General features: G+C 37.9%; 1 protein-coding gene across 7 annotated transcripts in view; it reads right to left on the bottom strand.

Annotated features, from left to right (window-relative positions):
- Positions 1 to 22,064, bottom strand: part of qkib (QKI, KH domain containing, RNA binding b) — a 111,602-nt gene that overhangs the window by 38,436 nt on the left and 51,102 nt on the right. For all 7 annotated transcript variants that reach the window (XM_081350324.1, XM_081350326.1, XM_081350327.1 and 4 more), the window contains exon 3: positions 14,961 to 15,077. In XM_081350324.1, coding sequence (XP_081206450.1) covers positions 14,961 to 15,077 — 117 coding nt within the window. The remainder of the gene's footprint in view (positions 1 to 14,960; positions 15,078 to 22,064) is intronic.

The following is a 22,064-nucleotide window of genomic DNA, read 5'->3' as shown; positions in this document are numbered from 1 at the left end:
ATACACTAGATGGTAGAGTACATAGAGTGCATAGTATAAGTGCATAGTCTATAGTGCGTTATTTGGGGCATAATTCTTGACCCCTTGCCAACAATGTATGTTTTCAACGAGTTCACCAGAAATACAGTATATGTGTGTTTGGATATGATGAAGTTCAAGAAGGAAGTAGGGGCTTGTCTCACCTTCCTCTCTTGCTGTGGGGTTTGAAACCTTAATACACCAAAGTGCAAAAGCAAATCTAATAAAAACACAGACTAACAGAGAGGATGTGAAAGTAAAAATAAAACGGAGAAGCTGCTTCTTTGTTTTACTGTGCTCTACCAAAGCAGAAGTCAGGATGCCATGTATATGTCATCCTGTCTTTATAAAAGTAAAATTCATACAGTCTCCAGACAAGCAGTGACAAAAGCTTCACAGCTAGCAGAGAGAGGCAACAATAGCATGAGCAACAAATCAAAACTAGTTCACTGCTCTGAGTCAGAGCTCAGCAGTGCTCACAGCTTTTTTTTATTCTTCTTTTTTTTTTAAATACGCTTTAACTTAGCTTAATATATAGAGACAAATATAAGTAAGCCATTTGTAGAATGATTTAGCTGAAAAACATACACATCGTGGCTCTGAGGCACTTTCAAAACATTCAAAACAAACGATTGTTTGAGAATCTAGACCAGCACACAGCAACAGCAGCTTAACCAATGGAGTGAGTTGGGGGCGTGGCTATCTGTTTAGTCAGACCAATGGCAGATGAGGAGCAGCAGAAGTGTTTTGGAAACCTGTTTGGAAACATTAGTAGGGCCCGTATGCGATCACCTAGAAAGCATGTAGTAACAGAATAGCAACCCCTCGCAACACCTAATAGCAACTGCCCTGGAAACCCAAGCATTTGGACAGGCAACTATCACTCACATTTTCTTCAGAAAATAATATGTAGTTTTGTTTGGTGCAGCTAGTGGAGCAGAAATATAGGGACTTTAAAAACTAAATTGTATGACAGAAACTTGTGGTTAAAAGGCGTTGAAGATTGCTGAGGGCAAACTGCTTAATTGATAGAAACCCAGCGCACATTAAGTTGAAGGGGCTCGTTACACTTTTCCTACGCTGCCGCTTTTGTTTGTCTGCATTTGGCTTGATTTGCCATTTCTCAAATTTTCCTGTAGGATTTCACAAGAAAAAATCAAGATCTGATTTATGCAATAATCAAATATGCAAACAGTGCTCGTTTTTTCTCCCCGTGACTGCAAATGGGAAATAGATGGCAATCAGCATCTGCGTCTGTGTTCCCGCGTTCTGCCTGCTGATTTTCATTAAGGATCCATTGTTGCCCCTTTCAGTGCGAAGTGATGAAGGGGAGAAAACAGGGGTGCGTGTCGCCCAACACACTCAATATGATTTATCATTCAGGACGTTGGTGCTTGGGTGTTATGAGGTCACTTCCTTTTTCTTTTTTATTCGGCCTCTTGGTTTCGCTTGGCTGATTTACTTGGCTTTCCTTAGTTGTGACAAGTGCTAAAAATTGATCTTCTGAGGCTGATTGTCACCCACCCACAGCCACGCTGTCAATAACACTGGGCAGAGACAGCCAGAAGGGACTGGAGCAGAAGTGGTGTGTGTATGCATGTGTGTGTCAGTCTATCTGAGGGTAAGATACAGCTGAGACACTTGTTTTTCCCGCAGTGACAGGCTGGTAGCCCAGGTGACGCTCCTTCAACGTCCGACGCAGGAAATATGTCCGACTGCGAGGCCCTCGACTAGGCCTTTGTTTACACCTCTCTCCCCTCGTGCGCCGTCTCCGAGCCGTAGCGTAATCAATGTCCATAAATCCATTGTCCTGCTCTTTTGTAATCCTTCCCGAGGCAATAATGCCTCTCTGAAGGAGCGCCGACCCCTCGGTGGAAGGCTCTGGGAACTAATATCCCGACTCGGGTGGGAGAGGACGATGGCACATGTAGAGATGAGTAAGGGGGAGTGTAATGAGGTATATTTCACCACAGTGACCATGTTCACATGCAAATCATTTTCTGATTAAGGTCTATATTCTGGTTCACCCTTTAAGGTTGCTCTTGGGATTTCAATTCAGTGTTAGTAGTACAATAATTCACATCAGAGTAGTTCACAGTAATTGAATCAACTCATTTATTCTCATTCATGTCCTTGACAACAGCACAACAAAATGCAATTCTTGCAGTGCTTTCAGCCATCTGTATATCGATTCATGTTCATTGCTTTAAAGGCTGAAATGTGTAATTTTGTTGATGTTTAAAAATTCTCATATTACGGCTTAATATGTAGTGACAGCTATAAGTAAACAATTTGTAGGTAGATTTCCATGAACACTGAGACTCTTCAAAACATTGCTTTTGTCAAACATGGCAACCAGTGTTAGTTTGGGGTGGGACTACCTGTTTGTCCGACCAATTGCAGATGGGGCCGGGAAATCAGTTTGAAAAAACAAGCAAAGAGTCCCCTCTCATTCTGTTTGGTGACGCATAACACAATTTAGCTTTAATGTTTTTATACAGTTCTAAAAATATGCTCTATAACTTTCACAAACATCTCTATCTTGTAGCATTCAGAATAACATTCGTGTTTAGAATTCAGAGTAATACTAGGATATGACAGCTGTCATATTGGCTTAATTGGATTATGGAAATCAAGTTACGGCTTATATAACTGCAATATGAACTAAGTCTTTTTAAAGTTATATATTTTTTTTTTTTTTGCCTTCATTTAGATAAGACAGAAGGAGGACAGATATGAAGAGAGGGGAATGGGAGCCGACACTGAGTAAAAGCCGACACTGAGTAAGCCCAAAGTGTAACTGCATGTTGCAACCGTATGTTGGAGCACACACAGCATGGCTCTAACAATTTGAAAAAAAAATTCAGATATTAAGATAAAAATGTTATGTGCATGTAAACATGGTCAGAGAGGAGTAATATTGCATGGCTCCGAGCAGGTTCATGTTTTGACGATGCAATGATTCGGGTCAACCATGTTGATAGGGCTGGGCGATAAAACCATAATGATAATCATTGCCTAATATAAATTTCCTCAAGCAAATTATTACAAGAGTTCGATAAATGTTCAATATAATGTTTATGCGCAAAAAGCGGAACGAAACGGCACGCCACACGGACCATTAACCGCTCAGTTCAAAGTTCGAACGGCAGCGCGAGCTTACTAGAGAAGATGCGTTTACTCGCTGACCGTCTCGGTCACATGACCACTAAACAGTGCTGTGAGATCCAGCGAGAAGCTCTTGATTTCAGCAAAGAACACAAATATCTCTGTGATTTAAACTAGTTTAAAGCCAGATGAAACAGCGCTGACAAACAGGAGAAACACTGTGTGCAACGATGCAGTCAGAAGGCTTTTCAATCTACAAAGTAATCAATCTAGAAACACTAACTGCAAAATGGTATTGTGGCAGAAATGTGGGATATTCATATCGAATTTTAGTATATTATTATTGTAGACGTGTATTTAAATGTATTAAAGGAGTAAAGGAATATAATCACAATACTATAGCATTTTTGCATTGATGCTAAATGTATTTAGGCTCCTGTTTTTCATACAAATACCACAGAAACCATATAGTTACATTTTACCATAGTGAGGTGTAATGTATGCTACTATGGAAGAGCAATGGTTAATTTGAATAAAGCTCAAACAGTCAGAATATTTAAATTTCACCATATACAAATGAATCAGTTTTTTACAGATGTTAATGTTTTTGTTAATGAACATACATTTACATCTGCATCCTAACTCAAGCTGCTGTCAAATGTGCATTTCTAAGAGACAAAACATGTAATATTGTTAATAATGCAGCCTGCACTGCAAACTGTGCTGAAGATACGCGTCATCAAAGACAATATTAACCGTTAGCACATTCAGAAACTATTCAGAAAAACATTTTTCTATTAAGATATTTATTTTGTTAACCTCTTCCAGAAAGAAATGACTGGAAAAATGTAAAGAATTCGTGTTTGGACAATAGAGAGTAGTTTAAAAGCACAATTAACCCTCTGGTTTCTACAACTTTCACTTAGGAGCGTAAATATGCCTTCAAACTCGAAATAAATAAATTTAATTATCGACTGATATGAAAAATGTTATCATTATAATTTTTTTGCCCTTATCGCCCAGCCCTAAAAACACTGAAAAGTCTTCATGGCTAACTGTTAAAGACGGACAAACTTGATAGTACAGTGTCTAAATTTCAAATCTTATGAAAACCTCCACCACAGCGCAGAGAATACCAAACACCAGTCTCTATCGGAATAGATTTACAAGAACGACAGAGAGCTTTGCCCTCAAATCCAGACGATTTGGTGGGGGTGTAAAAGCCTAGTTACATCAAAGCGTCTTGTTAGAGGATTTAAAGAACGAAAGAAAAGAGGTTCACAACCTGTGTCAGAGATATTTCGTCAGATTTTCTGCCAGACAAACACACAGAGCAACATTTCAGTTCACAATTCTACTCTCACACTTGAGTTTCTGTTCATTTCTGAGGATTCCATAAAGCCTTGTTTACCTTTGTATATTATCACATGATTTGGAAATAGGGACAAAAGCAATGTGTCATTTTCATTGCAGTATGAATTACATAAGTATGTGTTATTGATCAGTATAATGCATGGTATGCTGTAATGCAACAAGAAAGAAAGCTAGTTTATGTGATACCATGTGACGAATGATATATTTAACCCTCTGGGGTCTGAGGGGTTTTTGGGGTCCTTGAGATGTTCTGACATGCCCTGACATTTGTGCTTTTTTCAGTTGCTTATAAACATATTAATGGCAAAGGTGTAAATTCACTCTATTTAGCACAAACAGGGCTACCATAATATGTGAACAACTTGCATGAACATGTTTGTATTTTTGATAGAATAATGTTTATGCATGTTTTTTTCAAAAACAAAAAACTAAAGTTTCTGAAATAAGGCCATAAAACATATTCTAAATATATGTAAATAAGACTTCTGACTAATGGATGACGTTGCCTAGAATTTTTTCTTCAAAATTATGTGAAAATCATCCTGCCTAATCATTCACATAACACAATACATTGATTTAAATCTTGTAAAACACTTTTTGTTTGGAAAGGCCATATGCGGGTGGGCGTGATTCACACCTGCGGAGACAATGGGGCCCGCATAATGAGGCTGCATACGTAATGAGCCTTTCATTCAGGTGTGTGACTCAGCCACAAGAATGCAAGGACAATATATAACTGGTTTGTTGTTTTTTTCCACAAATTTTGCTTGCAAATTGTACAATATCCAAGGTAAACATTTCTAGAAATTGTGCAGTTAATAGTTCTCATACTGTATTTTCAGATTTGGAATATATTCTCTTCCCAAATGTGTCACTAATAAAGCATAATACAATTATTTAAAGAGAAGGCTTATAATGACCTTTTAAGATTTTGTTTACATCTATCCTTATATAAATATATATATATATGTTTTTTTTTGTTTTGTTTTTTTAAGGTTATACAATTACAACAACATTTAAAATTGTAACAATATTTCCAGTGTAATCTTTCTTTGTATTCGCGATTCATATTAAAACAGCATTTTTGCCAGCTGTAGTAGCTCCACAACAGCGCGCATCTGTGCGTTCGTTCGTTCATTCATTCATACACAGAAACGCGATCAATATTTAAACAGTATTTTTGCCAGCTGTAGTAGCTCCACAACAGCACGCATCTTTGCGTTCATTCATTCCGATTAGAACAAAGCAAACAGAACTGACCTAATTCCTCAGCGGGATCCGTTTGCTCCTCGAAATGATACTTCCAGAACTTCTGAGGTAAATTTTTGCAGGATTATTATCAAGATAGTATTATTCCTCACAGCATCGTAAAGTACATAAGTCTGAAAGTGAACTCGCGGTGTGTGTTATCCAGCTGATGTGGGCGTTTCACAGGTTTGTTTGGATCGCCTCACATTTGCGTTTGAATAGCGCGCGCTCTCCGTGGGCGGAGCACATTAAAACTTAATGAGCTGAGATGAGAACGACTGACATCTCTCTCTTTGCATGCATATTACATAAACTGTGAATATTTGTTTTTTATAAAAATTACTTCATTTTAAAGAAGAGAATTCAAGCTTCATGCCTGTGTGACTGTATGCCTGTTTGACTGAGTATTCGCTGAGTTACAGTTCATTTTCGGACGCGTTTCAGAATTGACTTCACTGACGGAGAGTAGGCAGAACTCGCATCATGCTTATTTTTCTTTATTTGGCGAAAAGCACTACACTTTGTTTTTATTATGAGCATACACAAAAAAAAATACACACTAAACAGGATCGATTGATGTATAACACAAGCATATAAGCTAAAAATTATTATTATTATTATTTTTTTTTTTGCACTCATACGGAAAAAAACTAGCCTATCGCGCCGGCGCGACAGCCGACCTCAGGGGGTTAAATGTAACTGGACAAAAATTTACAATAACTTCAATACTTATACACTAACTTTAAGAACGTATCATTACAAATGCGATGAAATCTTGTGAAAGATTAAAATAGCCAAGGCCTTATAGTATTACAGAATTCACAGGAACAATAATGATATTTCAGTGATGTGTGGATAAATGTCAGCAGTGACATTTCCTCGGGAGAGAGTACAATAAACATTAATATAGTCAAACTATGTAAACTAGCAGTTTGGAGCTCTGTCCTCATCAATAGTCTTCTCTGTTCTTCCTGCACTTGTGTAGAGATAGTAGCTGAACTGAGTTTAGAGAGATCATATCACAGGTCCTGAGGTCCACTTATAATGTTAGTAAAGTGTTTCGCGTCATAATTTATTTTTTCATGCCCATTTTCCGGCCTCTCTCTGACATTTCACATGTGAAATGAGAAACAGAGCTTTCCTGTCAGGTCCAGGTGTTTAAGCGTATTGTATTTGTTTACTTTATTTCTTTATTTGATTAAATCCGACTGATCGCGCAAACACAACATACAGAGTCAGATCTACCGTCGCTAACTTGGCATTTTCAGCGATTCAATATTAAACTAAAAGACAGTCAACCAAACACAAAAGTTACATTGCTCAAATTAAATGACTCGCTGTACAATCTGTGCCGGTCAGCATTCCCACCGCCCCACTAAACATATTTTGGATGAATTACACATTTTCATGAATAATATTTTACGTGGATATTGGAACTCGAGTGACGTACAAAGCCTTGTTTACATAATGAATCATAATTCAGCAACCAAATGTTAGATTGCGAATACATTTGGATTCTGGCTGAATGAGAGAGGTAGCCTCTACATGAGCCCAATGCCGTTTCAGTTTCGCTTTAAATAAATACGTTTGTGTGTTGTTTATAATGAATGTCACTATAGCCTAATTCATTTTTTACTTTATAATTTAATAGCTACTTATGTTCTGTTCTGAATAGCCTAGATAAATTTAAGGAGTTTGTTGTGGAGTGAGGGGAACTAAAATAGCCAGGTTATAGTGTTTATAATGTTTTGTTTTATTTACCAGTATTTTATATTCATATTACGAGGTTAACGTGTGTGTTTGGAGTAAGATCAATTTCTCTTTCATGAGATTAGATTACCTCCTCTTCTTGGCCTGGTTACGTTTCTCCACGTCGTAAACTCCAGGGGCGAGGCTTCTAAACCGTGATATTCACATGACAATGTTATCTTCAGCCGACACATTTATCGACGTACGATCATTCGTACGATAGGATTGGCAGCATAATGATTCATGAATCACACGTGAACCCTGTTGTAAGATGATTTCCGCACTCGTTTCTTTGTAGATTGATAAATGAGGCCCAAAGTGTTTAAACTACTACCATGGTTATGCATGAACAATCACTTTAATATGCATGCAAAATGCGAGAAGGAGACCCAGAAATAAAACACTGTCACACACACACACACACACACACACACACACACACACACACACACACACACACACACACACACACACACACACACACACACACACACACACACACACACACACACACACACACACACACATCCGCAGGTCTGTTTAGTGATGCTGCGAGAGGATGAAGTGATTGTGACAGCACTAATAACAGTAATTGCCAGCGGGTCCAACGCTGCAGCTGAGTCTCTCTGACAGACCCAGTCAGAACATAGATGACGGCAACATCAGCAAGACAACACGCTTCATCGCAACTTTGGGTTTCAGCGTCAGAGTCCCAGAGCCCTGGGCTCTTCTACAATTTACTCAGTGTACACTACTTTTTCTTTGAATCCCATGGCTTTGTTTTGAAGGATGAAATTTAATTTGTATAAATCTGTTAATAATTTAATAATATATATATTTTACATTTAAATTATATTTGCCATCATTCAAGCTAATCTTTAAAAGTACTACAATAATATAATAACACTTAATAACACTTAAATATAACTTCTTTTTCATTTTTTGTACATCATAATGTTGTGATGCTTACATTTCTTGAAACATTTACTAATTGATTTTAGTTTTTAGGGTTTAATTTTTTTTTATTTACTATTCTACTTTGCAGAATTTTGTATTGGTCATTTATTCAGTTACCAGAATGAAAATGATCTGTATCGGTTTTGCAATTTTTTACTGTACTCTAAATTCATACATGAGATAAATACAATCAAATGCTTTTAAATGCTAAGAAATTATTTGTAACAAGTAATTTACACTTGGAGGCTGTGTGTGTGCGTGCGTGTGTGTGTGCGCGTGTGTGCATGTGTTTGTGTGCTTATGCGCGCGTGTGTGTGTGTGGTCCTGGTAAACCCTACATTATGGGGAGAAAATGTCCCCACAAAGATGGCAATCTCCGAAATCCTTTACCTTAGGGACATTTTTTGGTCCCATGAGGAAAACAGCTTATAAATCACACTAAGGGATGTTTTTTGAAAATGTGAACATGCGCTCGTTTTCTGTGATGGCTAGGGTTAGTGTAAGGGGAGAGAATATACAGTTTGCACAGTATAAAAATCATTATGTCTATGGAGAGTACAAGTATGTGTGTGTGTCTGACTGTTAATAACTTGTTTAGTCGTCTCTGCTTTACAGTGGGGCAGTTAGTTGAAGGTGAGAGCTGAAAGTCAGTTAATGAGTGCTGTTTTGCCACTTGTCTCTTTCCTTTACATCAAAATTGTGCTCAAGGAGAAGGTTAGACAGAAAAATACTAACTAAATTATATTTAAAGGCCATCCACAATTTGAAATTGTTTTAACAGTGGAAAACGCTCAAGGTATCTCATGAGATTAAGCTGTTGAAAGCTGCTGTTGCAACAAGTGTGAGTCCATGAACTACAGGAGCAGTCACAGAGAAAATCTCCTCCTCAACAGTAATAATGATGCAAATAGACATGAACTGCCTGTGGAATTACTATTCAAATATATCTCTGCCATACCTGGAGAAAGATATTCAATGACAAAAATGTCACAGGAATGCATACAGTAGCAAATTACCCTTCACTAGCGACTATCCTGAGCTTTGACGGGAAACATAAGAACTCAAGCTTTTAAGAGCTCTCTAAAGCCCGGGACACACCAAACCGACGCCAAAGAACTAGCGCTGATGAAAGCCAACTGTGTTGTCGCCTTGCGTCGCCTGCGTCGGGGGAAAAGCTGCACTTGAACGCACCGAGAGAACTACTGCCGACTGTCAGCTAGCGTGCGCGTTCTGCGCCTGCGTGTAAATGAGACAACTGTCTATTTCTGCAGATATATTCATCTATATTCGTCATTCAAAACGGCAAACTGACGCTGCAGATACACAAACCATAAACAAAGCAGTGTGTGCTTACCGTTTTGAATATCAATCCTGCTAAACACTTTCTTTATTCCACTTAATATTGTTAATATTGAAATATTCGCCAAGGAACACTCGGGTAAGATGACGTGACATTAAAACAGCCTTCTGTCTGTACCGTTTTGACTTCTTTGCTCGCTGTTTTTGCTATTATTCTCGTGCAGTGACTCTAAGCTGAACAGCCAATCAGAGTTTCCTCCTTCACCGATGGGCCGACGCCGATTCAACGTCGAATCGGCCGAAGAAAAGCCGACGAGGACCAATTTCAGCCGACGGTGCGGAACACACTGAGGAAACTTAGTCGGCCGACGCACAAAAACTGCCCGACGGCCAACCGTCGGCTTGATGTGTCCCGGGCTTAAAAGGAATTGGGCACTGGAAATACTTGAACTAGAATTTACTAAAATCCTTAACCAGTTGCCTTATTTGAGGTATCACATAAGTAACACGAACCAGTGAGACGCATCACACACACTGACATTTAACACACAGCGGATTTGTAGATTGTCATGAATGGCATGCATTCTGTTTCTGGAGAAATCTGCAGCGTTCTGTGGAGGATGCAGATTCACGTGGATTATTGGCTTATTCTATTTACATGCAACTGATTAGATTATTCCTGTCTCAAGCAAACATCCTTGTCCTTCGTGTCATGATTCTCACACACACATGTACGCACAAACGCAGCTTAAGGTAAATTAACAGCAGCTAAAATAAGTGTTTTATATTGATAGGTTATATATATATATATATATATATATATATATATATATATAAATATATATATATATTTATATGTAAGGGATAATGTAGAGCGAGGCGGTTGTTATAGTGAATACAACCCCGACAGGCTGATCGGGACCCCGACGTGAAGCGAAGCTTGAATCCTGAAGGGGTTGTATTCGCTATAACAACCGCCTCGCTCTACATTATCCCACTTATTACATGGCTACCTACCAAATAAATCAATAATTTGACACAAAATATTGATTTAAAAAGGAGTTTATTGATTTAAAAACGATTGTACTGCTTCCGCTAAAGAAAATAGTCCGTTCCGTCTCTACGGTTAGTTAGAATCCTGCGTCCATAGCAACGCTCTGTTTTTCATGGCAACGGTGTGTTAAACTTTTATCAAGAAATAACAGACCGCATTCTACATTGGAATTCAACCAAGCCATGTAATAAATATATTTATACCATGGGCTGTTTAAATACTCGATTCTGATTGGCTGGAAGGTGTGCAGTAAAACCGTTTAATGCACAGGTAGTTCCAGTCAGTTTGATTACAGTTCGAAATTAATCCGCTACATTGGTAACCATAGTAACACAGATACACTTGCAAGCAGAGTGAGAGACGCATATGAAAACGTTTAGGTAGGCTAAATGGATGATTTTTGAATATCGTTTAATTTGTATCAGTGTTGCCTGTCATTCATAAATAATTGTAATAAATCCATTAAAGAATCATTAAGTTAGCTATATGCTTAAGCAACGAGGGGACTGTAGCTGCTAGACTTTAAAGAAGAGATCGACGCACACAGGTAACTCGCGCACGCATCTCTCTCTCTCTCTGTTCCTACTCCTTCAGTTCTCTGTCTCTCTCTTTTAATAATGAATTTAAATAAATGTGAATTCATTCAAATAAAAGCAATCCGATGGCTCTACTTTATTTAAAGCGGACGGAGTGCAAGAACTGACGAGCCTTAACTTAAGAAATAACCGTCATTTTTACACGTCTGTTAAAAATATACACTTTTAATGCAATTTTAATTCACTTTTAAAATCCTTTAATGGATGGCTAGCCGTGGATTATCCCTTACATAAACTATCAATATAAAACACTCATGTTAGCTGCTGTTAATTTAATCCATTTATTTATAAACAAAACTTTTTTTTATTTCTTAAAATGCATAAAGTGCTCTATTACTGTAGTAGTCAGTCTGTAGTCATTATAATTATTCTAGTAACACTGCATTAGATATCAAAAACTAGCAATCAACAACAATATTTTACAACAACAACAACAGTTTAACCAAGCAAGATTTCTTTTTAACTATTTATGCTCACCAAGGCTCTAAAGTAAAAACAGTAATATTGTTGATTATAATTTAGAATAAGTGATTTCTGTGAATATATAGTAAAATGCAGTTTATTCCTGTAATCAAAGCTGAATTTTCAGCGTCATTACTTCAGTCTTCAGTGTCACATGATCCTTCAGAAATCACTCTAATAAGATGCTCAAGAAAAACATATTATTATCAATGCTGAAAGAATCTCTGTTACCTTAAATTATCCGTTTGTTACTGTAAAGCCGCTTTGAAACAATCTACATTATTAAAAGCGCTATATAAATGAAGATGACTTGACTTGACTTGTAGAAACCGTTACAGCATTTACTTGAAATAGAAATCTTTTGTAACATTATTAATGTCTTTACTGTCACTTTTCATCTATTTAATGTATCCTTGCTGAGTACTATTCATTGCGTACTGAAGAAAAATCGTACAGACCACAAACTTTTAAACGGTAACGTATGTAGAAACCAACATTAACCAAACTTTATTTTCTATGAGTTACTGCATTGAGCAATGTTAACCTCGAGGATATTGATGTGAATAAAGATGAGTGTGAGTGACAGACGCAAGGTAGGAGGTAAAGAGATCATGAGAAACAAAGGACACAGGCATGAGATTTTCCGCTGTCTACCGAAGCAGCTTGAGACCGCAGAACCTTTAAACACACATGTGAATGTTTGCACAAGAGCTTCAATTGACCCCGTCAACGTCCAACGGGTCGCGCTATCAGAACGGGGCCATCAGCGGTCCGCACACACACACAGCTGAGATCCGATACGGGGACGACCAGCTGCGCTCTGACTGGATGCAGAGCCGATCCAGATGTGCATGAAGCGATCGACATGACAACTGTGCTTTTCACAAAGCACTTGTTTTATTTTCCTCCCGATTCCTCCTCGCGGTCACACGGGATGGGCTCGGGTAACTATCCGCTTCCAGCACTTGTCCAAATATGGGTCCTGCCCAACTAATGGAAACACAAACGTGCCTCCAGATCAGATACATATGTGAGACGGACGAGCGTGTGATCGCGCACATCTGTGTAAAAGCTCAGGCGTACCGTGTGCTTTGCTCCCAAAAATGCCAATACTCCCAATGATAATAAACTGAGTGTTTGTGTTCAAATGAACATGTGTGTTTGCTCAAGTGTTAATGATGGACAGTGAATGTGACCCCGTGCTTCCAGCCCGTCCCGTGACCCCCTCCGCCCCAGCGTGTCGTACAGTGACTGGGGTTTGACTGGGAGAGGAGCCCTGGCAGGGCCGCAGGATCCGGCCCCCACTCATCTGAGGCCAAGGACAATGTTTGAACACCTGCCCACGGCCCTCAGGAGCGAGGGGAGGGCTTGTTATTCCCTGCGAAGTCTCTCAGTTGGACAGGGCTGGTTTACTCTCGAACAAACCGTCCGTACACGCAAAACGGGTCCCACCACACCGCTGTGTGTCTGTCATGCGGACAGACGTCGAGACGCGGTTGCTGATGAGTGAATTTTGAGTGCGTGTTAAAAATGACAAATTTGCTTAAGCATATGGATGCGTGAAGATTGTGGCTCCCCATCTGGCGTGATTGTTCATGCGTCGTTTATATCTGTCTCCAGGGTCCAAAATTAACACTCGCCAATTGGCGGTGTAATGTTACATGGTTAAAACTGTAAGAATGATGACCATCGGCGATGGAAGAGAAGTCAAATAAAAGAAATTCAAACAGCCTACTTTTTTACCTCGGTGGAAAATTAACCACAAAAAGTCATTTTCTCATTGAGAAATTGCAATAAGGACATTTTAATAATATAATATAAGGTTACACTTTATTTTAAGGTGTCAGTATTACAGAGTAATTATACCTTTAAGTACTGAGTATTAGCAATTAACTACACTGTAAAAACAATTACATGATCAATAAGTTATGATAACATGTTTTTACATAGCTTTAATACATCAAAATAAGTTAAGCAATAACTTTTTTATTACTATAAATTATGTATTATTATGTTATACGCGATTCAACTCATTTTTTAAATCAGTTTAATATAATTTAAGTTGAAATCACTTAAACATCCAAGTTGATTGTACTTAAAAATTTAAAGTCCGCGTGAACCGGAAGTTGCAAACGACTTTTCTCCAGTGCTGTGACGTATTTCCCAGTGAAGCGGAATATTGAACAGAGGGCAGGGTTTTACTCTAGCGCTCCTCCTCTCCATCTCTGCTCATAGCAGACTAACGGTTTGAGGGGAGTGGTTAAGCGTTTCCCAACCCAAGCCGTCAAACCTACGTCATCAGAGAAGGAACGCCATTCCAGACCGGAAGTAGCTTTTCAGACTTTGATTAAAGATTACGACGGCAAACAAATTTTTTCTGTGTATTAACTTGCACAGATTAATTTTTCACCACAAGACTAGTAATATGCGCTAACAAAACTAAATAGGGTCAATTTTGATTTCAGTTGGACTTTAAGGCAGCATGAATATTGAATTAATGGAATTTATCGGTTGATTTGCGTTGAATTTGTGATCAATGAGATTATGTTTTAAAACACAATCATGTTTAGGATTAGGGATAGGGTTAAGGGATATAATATATATGCTGTATATATATGGTTCATGAAAAGTTTAAATGTAAATACATTTTTATGTATAAAGCCAATTGATACACATTTATGCTTAATGTATTTGTAAACATTTTAGGAACACCTACAATTAATGTCTAATAAAGATAGGCTTAACCATTATCACCTCTTTTACTACTGGTTTAAAATACTGTACATCAGTTAGGTATAGTTAACAAGTTGTTATCAAAGGAATAAAAATAAAAACAGTTTGTTAAAAACAGTGACGATGAATGAATAACTCACTTTTTGTACATAGCATATGAATGCATTAACAATGTAGAGTTTACAAACTACGAATTAACCATAAACTAATAGATTGCAATTTATTTATAAGTGTTTTGTTACTGTGTACGTATTAAGTGAAAAATGACACTCCCTGTCTTTACGAATATGTGTGCAAGCGTGTGTTAGTGAATGTTTTTATATGTATCTGTGTCTCTGTGTGTGTGTATCTGCAGATCTTACCTTCTTTTTGTCCCTCATGGAGCCTTTCCCTCTCACCATGATCTTGCATCCGGTCTCGGCCTCCAGCTGCTTGGCTGTGAGCCCCCGCGGGCCCAAGATCCGGCCCACAAAATTAAACTGCAACACACAAAGACACACACACATCTCACTCACTGCATCTGTGTCCGGATGGAGCCATATACCATACATACTTTGGAATTCGACAAGTCACTGTTTCCATCAACAACACTTCAGTGTAAAATAACAGATTATTTTGAAGCATTATTATGCGGGAGCATTACTCATCTAATTCTGAAGTTATGCATTGTTAATAATGCAAAGACACAAAAGAGTCAGCACATATCACTCCGACACTGGCTCATGGTTGCTTATCACACACAGTACAAAAAATTGTAATTACCATTTTTTTAAGCTCTTAATGGTCTTGCTCCACAATATTTAGTTGCCCTCCAGAGACAGTTTATTAATGGTTGTTAACAGTTCTTCATTGGGCGTTGAATCTTTCAATGTCTCGGCCCGTAGAGACTGGACATCCCTCTCTCAGCAACTCATTTTAGCTCATTCAAACCGCGAAACACATCTGTTCTCTCAGGGTAATTTGAATGTTTATGTATTGTACTCCGTGTTGAGTAAGTTACTGTAAAAAAATAAGTATAATTAGATTACGGTATTAATTACTTTTCTTAAAAGTACTGCATTACTTATTACTAGGGCATTCAACATTAACCTGTTAACGCATGCGATTACCTCAAAACTCTTAATGAGTTTAACGCGAATAAATTACTGAAGCACGTGAAATTGCGTCATTAGTGTAACGTCACGCAGTTAGATGATCTTGAGAGTCAGGAGTTTATATCTACAATTGCATCTACAGGATCTACAAAGATCCTGTAACCCTGGTAGGTGGACATTTCTATTCTAACCCTTGTTTAACCCGATTTCGCTTCTCTGTTTGCGATCAGATCATTTTAAGCTGCTAAACTCTCTCAGTCCAAAAATTTTCAGTCCAATGATCCATTAAGCAAATTCATTCAAACAATCAGTCCAAAACTGCACTAAAGCAAAGAAAGCCAGGCTGATTACATCCGAGAGCAGGGAGAATTAGAGACTGCATTTTCAGTGAATGATTCATTCCAGTGTTTATTTCACTTTAAAACACGAGCTCTGTCATTTTCTGTGATTGTTTCTGAAGAGCGCAAGCCGTCACGCAAACGTGAGTCCTTGTGTTCCTGTTCCGTATCGCAACTTGACTTGTCTAAAACGTAAACAAGCTCTTTGCTGTTGCACTGTACACAAACTATAAATTCTGAAAAGCTTTTTTTTTCTGTAATGTTTTTCATGGGTATGGAATACAAACAATCTCGACTATAAACAATAATATGGACTCCTTGTATCATTTGGTTATTTGGTGTCCTTTTGGAGTCTCCAAGTGTCCTTTTTTTGGAAAGACGTGTTAAAGGGGTGGTTGATTATGATTTGACTTTTCTAACTTCAGTTAGTGTGTAATGTTGCTGTTTGAGCATGGACAACATCTGCAAAGTTACAATGCTCAAAGTTCAAAGCAAAGGGAGATATTTGCTTTTAAAGAAATTGCTTTGTAAGGACTTCAACAAACGGCTGGTAAGGACTATACGACATTCCTCCAGGGTTAGTGACATCACTAACCCTAGAATTTACATAAACCCTGCCCCGTAACACGATTTATAGATTATCAAGACAGAATATGCTAATCAGTGACTAGAAGATAACTACACGTCAGCAACATAAATTCATCAATAACCATTCAGAAATGTCCTGTTGCTTCTACATGTTGTCACTTCTTCTTGAGTCTCTCCATCATTGACTCTGTTGACATCATCTGACTCTGGTTTGAACATAAAAGGCTAAAAGTTTTAGAAATGTTCAGTGCATGTCTGTGTGAGGTAAAATGCCCCCTGTGCCGGGAGCAGCAGCTCATTTGCATTTAAAGGGACAGACACAAAACCGTGCGTTTTTTGCTCACCCTCAAAAAGTGACAACTTTAAAGCTCCAGTATGCGACTTTGGTATTTGACCACAAGAGGGCGCAGTTTCCAACAATAACAAAGGCGAAGCTTGATGACGCTATGAAGGAGGTGACGATGGGAGATGTCGTTTTTAATGCGTTTTCACCATCTAGCGATGTATCTACATGGAATTAATGAATCATGATCACGGATGAGGTAATTTATTCGTTTTTGTATTACCTGTATGTCTGATCGTATTATTTTATTTCATCATAATTAATGAACTGCAAGGAACGTGAAATGTTATGCTATATTATCCCGTTAACATACAGCTATTTGTCAAATGATTTGTTTGGTTAATGTTGTGCAGTTTTACGTTTTTATGGTTAATGCCGTGTTGTTTAACGTGTTCAAACCAATATCTAAAAGTAAATTTGAACGAACATTTGCAAGTAATGACTAAATATATTTTTTTAACATCATATCCGATTGTATTTAATTGTACTGCCATAAGCTCGGTCACCACACGTGATAAAAAGCCTTACCAAAGTACAAAGAGCAATATAACTTTGTTTATAAGTGCTATTATTGACAGTTGCATGTCTTACCTGTCTATCAATACACTCGCGAGAGCAGAGTCTCGGTCAAGTCCAAGATTGACGCGCAGCTCTCTCCATCTCGAAAACGCCTGCCGATATTTATCTGGGTTACTTTATCTGTCACACAGTCTGAGTGTATCCGAATACACGGGTTTCTTGTATACAAACAATACCGGATGCGCGCGCATCCAAGAGGCAGAAAACCGCTAGCTGTTATGCCGAGTTCTGTAAAAGAACATTGTAATTAACGTAGATTTCGTATTGTTTGTAATTTCTTGCTGACTCAATAATAAACTGCAATTTCAGAGTTGGATCTGTATGTTTGTGTTTATATTATATTAATATAACATTATGTAAAACGTCCAACTGTTTACGAATTAAAATCCGGACATACTGTGATGCATGAATGTTAACGTTAGACTATAGCAATGTAGTAATGTAATAGCCAATGTTAGGAGTGCAGAATCTATAGAGCTTTGCTTTTATATAAGTTAGCCTTGTTTACATTACGACCTGCAACATTTTATGACACATATAGCGTTACTCTACTGTAAATCAAAGATTTGACGATGGATTATGTGGGAACCCTTAGTACCTCCGACCGTGGCGATTAGCCTAACTTATATTAAAAAAACTTACTCTCAGCAATGGTGAGATCTTGCCGGATCTATGTAATACATGACGATCTTTGGATTGTGGATGACAAGAAGTGGCCAGCAATTGTATGGCCTGATATAATTATCTTATTCAGACACCAAGTATACAAGAGAAATGATTAGAGCATACAAATCCCTTGATGCATAACTTACTACGTGCTAATATGGTCATATGCAGCTCGTCAAATACTATGATGCTGCACCGGATTTTTGCGTGTTGAGGATGTGCTCCCTAGTCAAAGGCAAGGCATTAAAGCCAAGCCTTATGATTTTAAGGCATTTTTTTGGCAAAACCATGCTTCCCCATAGGAATGTTGAACATCAGGCACCCAGCACTGGCTACAACTCCTTGGCATTTTGACTTAGCAACAACACCACCACTATGCTACAAGCCGAACCCTTTACTCCGGTACGAAGAGCGAGTCTTTTGCCTCTTGGTTGCGTGCGCAAGCAGTGATGACGTCGCCGAGAAATCCATGTATATGGACGCTTTCGTTTTGTTGGCACTTCAATACTCGCCAAAGAGTTCGTGATCCATAACAGCTATAACCATACAGTCTATGGCTATAACGCTTTACCCACCACTTCCGCATTTGACCATGCGATATTCCGGTGTGGTGGGTCATATTTTTTATTTTATTCTTTTTTTATTCTTTGTCAGACGTCTTTATTGTTTATTGTGATAAGAAAAAAAACTTCAATAAAGTTCTTGTAAAAAAAATAAAAAAATAAAAAAATAAATCCGGTGTGGTGGAATATCCTATCACATGGTCCACACCGGAAAAAAGGGATATTGCGTCACTGAGGCGCGACATTTCTTTTCCGGGACGGCCAGTTATTTAAAATCGGAATTTCTCTGAAATAAAAAAATCTTTGGAGATTTTTGAGATATTGTAAGTACACAACTGGAGGAAATATATCACACTGTGCAAGTTATTTTTGGAAATTTTATTACAAAATTCCTACATATTGGAGCTTTAACATGCTATATAAAAATATCTGTGGGATATTTTGAGCAAAAAAATTCACATACACACTCTGGGGACATCAAAGACATATTCTACATCTTGTGAAAAGGGAATTATACCACCCCTTTAAATAAGATAAATGGTATATGCTTAATTTCATGATAAGTGTACAAAAAATCATGATCTATTGACAAACCTAATATATATATAACATTTTAGGCGATCAATTCAGGTTGACTGGGACACTTTTTGCCATTGATATGACTGGGAAAAACCTGTCTATATAAACCTGTATATATAAAATATATATACATATATTTCACATGAGTAGGAGTGTGATATGGCTCTATATCTGCACGGCTGTGATTCGGCAATAGACAATTGTCTTTACATTCAATGTTTTCCAAGCTGATTTTAGTGTTTTTCTATTTTATTTGATCAAAAACCCCTTCATTATTACACATTAAACATCACTCGCCTTTAAGATAGTGAATTCTGATACCTCCATGTCTGCAGGCAGAGGCAGTAAACCCATAACTATATATTACTAGACTAAAATGAAACGAAATGCATACAAAATGGTGGATTAGAGAAAAAAATATATTTTTTTTGCCATTTTTGCCCTATGAGCCCTGGTTATTTTCTGACCCTGGTTAGTCCCAAAAGTGATCATGAACATGCAAGATGGTTTAAAGACAGTTAGGAGTTGTAATTCAGCAGAACTGTGTGAAAGAAATTCCCTGGGAAGCACTTTATTGGAGGCGGCTGGCTAAGTGTTATCGCAGAGCTCATCAGCCGACAGTCTCCCACACGCCAGCGCCTCCTCTGGGCCTTCACTGACAAGATAACAGCCGTCAATCGTTCACTTAATCGATCAGGTATCAGCACTGACCTGATGGCTGTCGGTCAAAGGCTCTGGCCTGGTCTGTACCCTGTCAGGAGATCTGGCAGGCAAATGTTTTTGTGTTACAAACAATACCTACTCTGAACACACTATCGTTCAAAAGTTTGGGGTCAGTATTCTCTTATACTCACCAAGACCACATTTATTTGATCAACAATACAGTAAAAACATGCAACTACATATCAAATTATTCTACTAACCCGAACTCTCACAACTAACCCTAACCTAACAGTCTCCTAATACTCTAATGAGAGCTAGTTGTTATGGCAAAGAAGTAGAATGTCTAAAGTGGACCATCGAAATAAAGTGTAATGAAACATTTCTTAGTATAATCAATGTTGGAAATCTTTGCATTGCTTAGATTTTTTTCAGGATTCTTTGATGAATAGAAAGTGCAAAAGAACAACATTTGTTTGAAATAGATCACTTTTGATCAATAAAATAATTATATTATTTAATTAAATATTTAATTTTAATGTATCATTGCCGAACAATCTTACTGACCTTTCCAAAGTTCTGCATTACATGTGTCTGTAAATTAAGCGAGCTCATTATTTATTTAAAGAATAGTAACTCAGATAATATTGTGTAAATTCAAAATACATAGAGCACAATATTTTACCTGTTACTTCAGATTAACTCATTACCCTCATCACAACAACACCCAATTATTTCCTCATACGTCAAACTGTACAGTCAAAATTTTTTAAGGCAGTTTGCCTGTTCCCATCTCTCTCTTCCTTAAGGGAACTCCATTCTAATACAGTCAGAGTGACGTACAGCAGTGGTTTGTTTTGGAGCTGAAACTCAACGCATGCAGCCTTGCGTTCTGTAAAATCCCATTTTACACTACAGACCTCCTGCTCTAATCAATAAACCTTCGGGGTCAGCTTTATCAATGTGTTTGGTATTCCAACGCTACGCTCTTTTCACATGACTGACTCCATGCATAATCGACTACTGGTAAAACACAGTCACTGAGTATGTGTTTGTGCACTTTTTTTATTTATTTTGGCACCCTTCATCCCTGTCCAAGAGCCTTGCGGATATGAATGAAAAGAAGCAATTAAATTTTACTTGGAGGCACAAAGCACCAGGGCGTGCATCACATTTGTATGCGTGTTCGCTCACCCTTCGAATAAAAGTTGTGTGCCTGTGTTTAATATTTCTGCATGTACATAAATAAATCAGCATCAAGCAAGGATCTAATATGAGAAGACTGTCACTCCATCTTTTGTTATTAATAAATCTGTTAAGATATACATTTGGCACCTTTTACATGCCAATAAATCATATTTAAATTAAAATGTGTTTAATGTCTAAGAGCAAAAAGCTGTCAATCCAAAATTCATTCATGTTTGCACATACTGCATTAGTGACATGCATCCATACATTACCGCCGCTCTCTCCACTGGTTTACTTTCTACTGCCTTGAAAACAATATCAATGTTAAAGGTGCAGTAAGTGATATCTGAGAAACACTGTTGAAAGTGGATCGGTTTTATTTTTATTTCAGTTAACGACAATGTTTTTTCCCACCTAGTTTTCGTTTTTTCGTTCGTTTTTGTTAACGATTATAACCTGGTCTTGGTCTTAGCGGCCCCTAATTTAATAACAAATGATCGTTGCGACGGAAGCGAATCAATCAAAACTAACTTTAGCTGGAAAATAACTATATTAAAGAACCGCTATAAAGCCAAAACAATCTCTGTTACCTTAAATTATACGTTTATCTCTGTAAAGATGCTTTGAAACAATCTACATTGTTAAAAGCGCTATATAAATAAAGATGACTTGATTTGACTTGACTGAGCAGCACAACACACTTGTAGCCAAGCAGCAGTAGAGGGCGTGTCCACTCATGATGGGGGACGAGAGAGAGAGCCAATAAGCAGTAGGGGTGTGTCCACTCATGATGGGGGAGGAGAGAGAGAGCCAATAAGCAGTAGGGGTGTGTCCACTCATGATGGGGGAGGAGAGAGAGAGCCAATCA

Source organism: Scardinius erythrophthalmus (genome assembly GCF_964197995.2).
Source record: "Scardinius erythrophthalmus genome assembly, chromosome: 21".
Taxonomy (NCBI): Eukaryota; Metazoa; Chordata; class Actinopteri; order Cypriniformes; family Leuciscidae; genus Scardinius; species Scardinius erythrophthalmus.
Note: the sequence above shows the minus strand (reverse complement) of the source record. Positions and strands in the feature narration are given on the sequence as shown.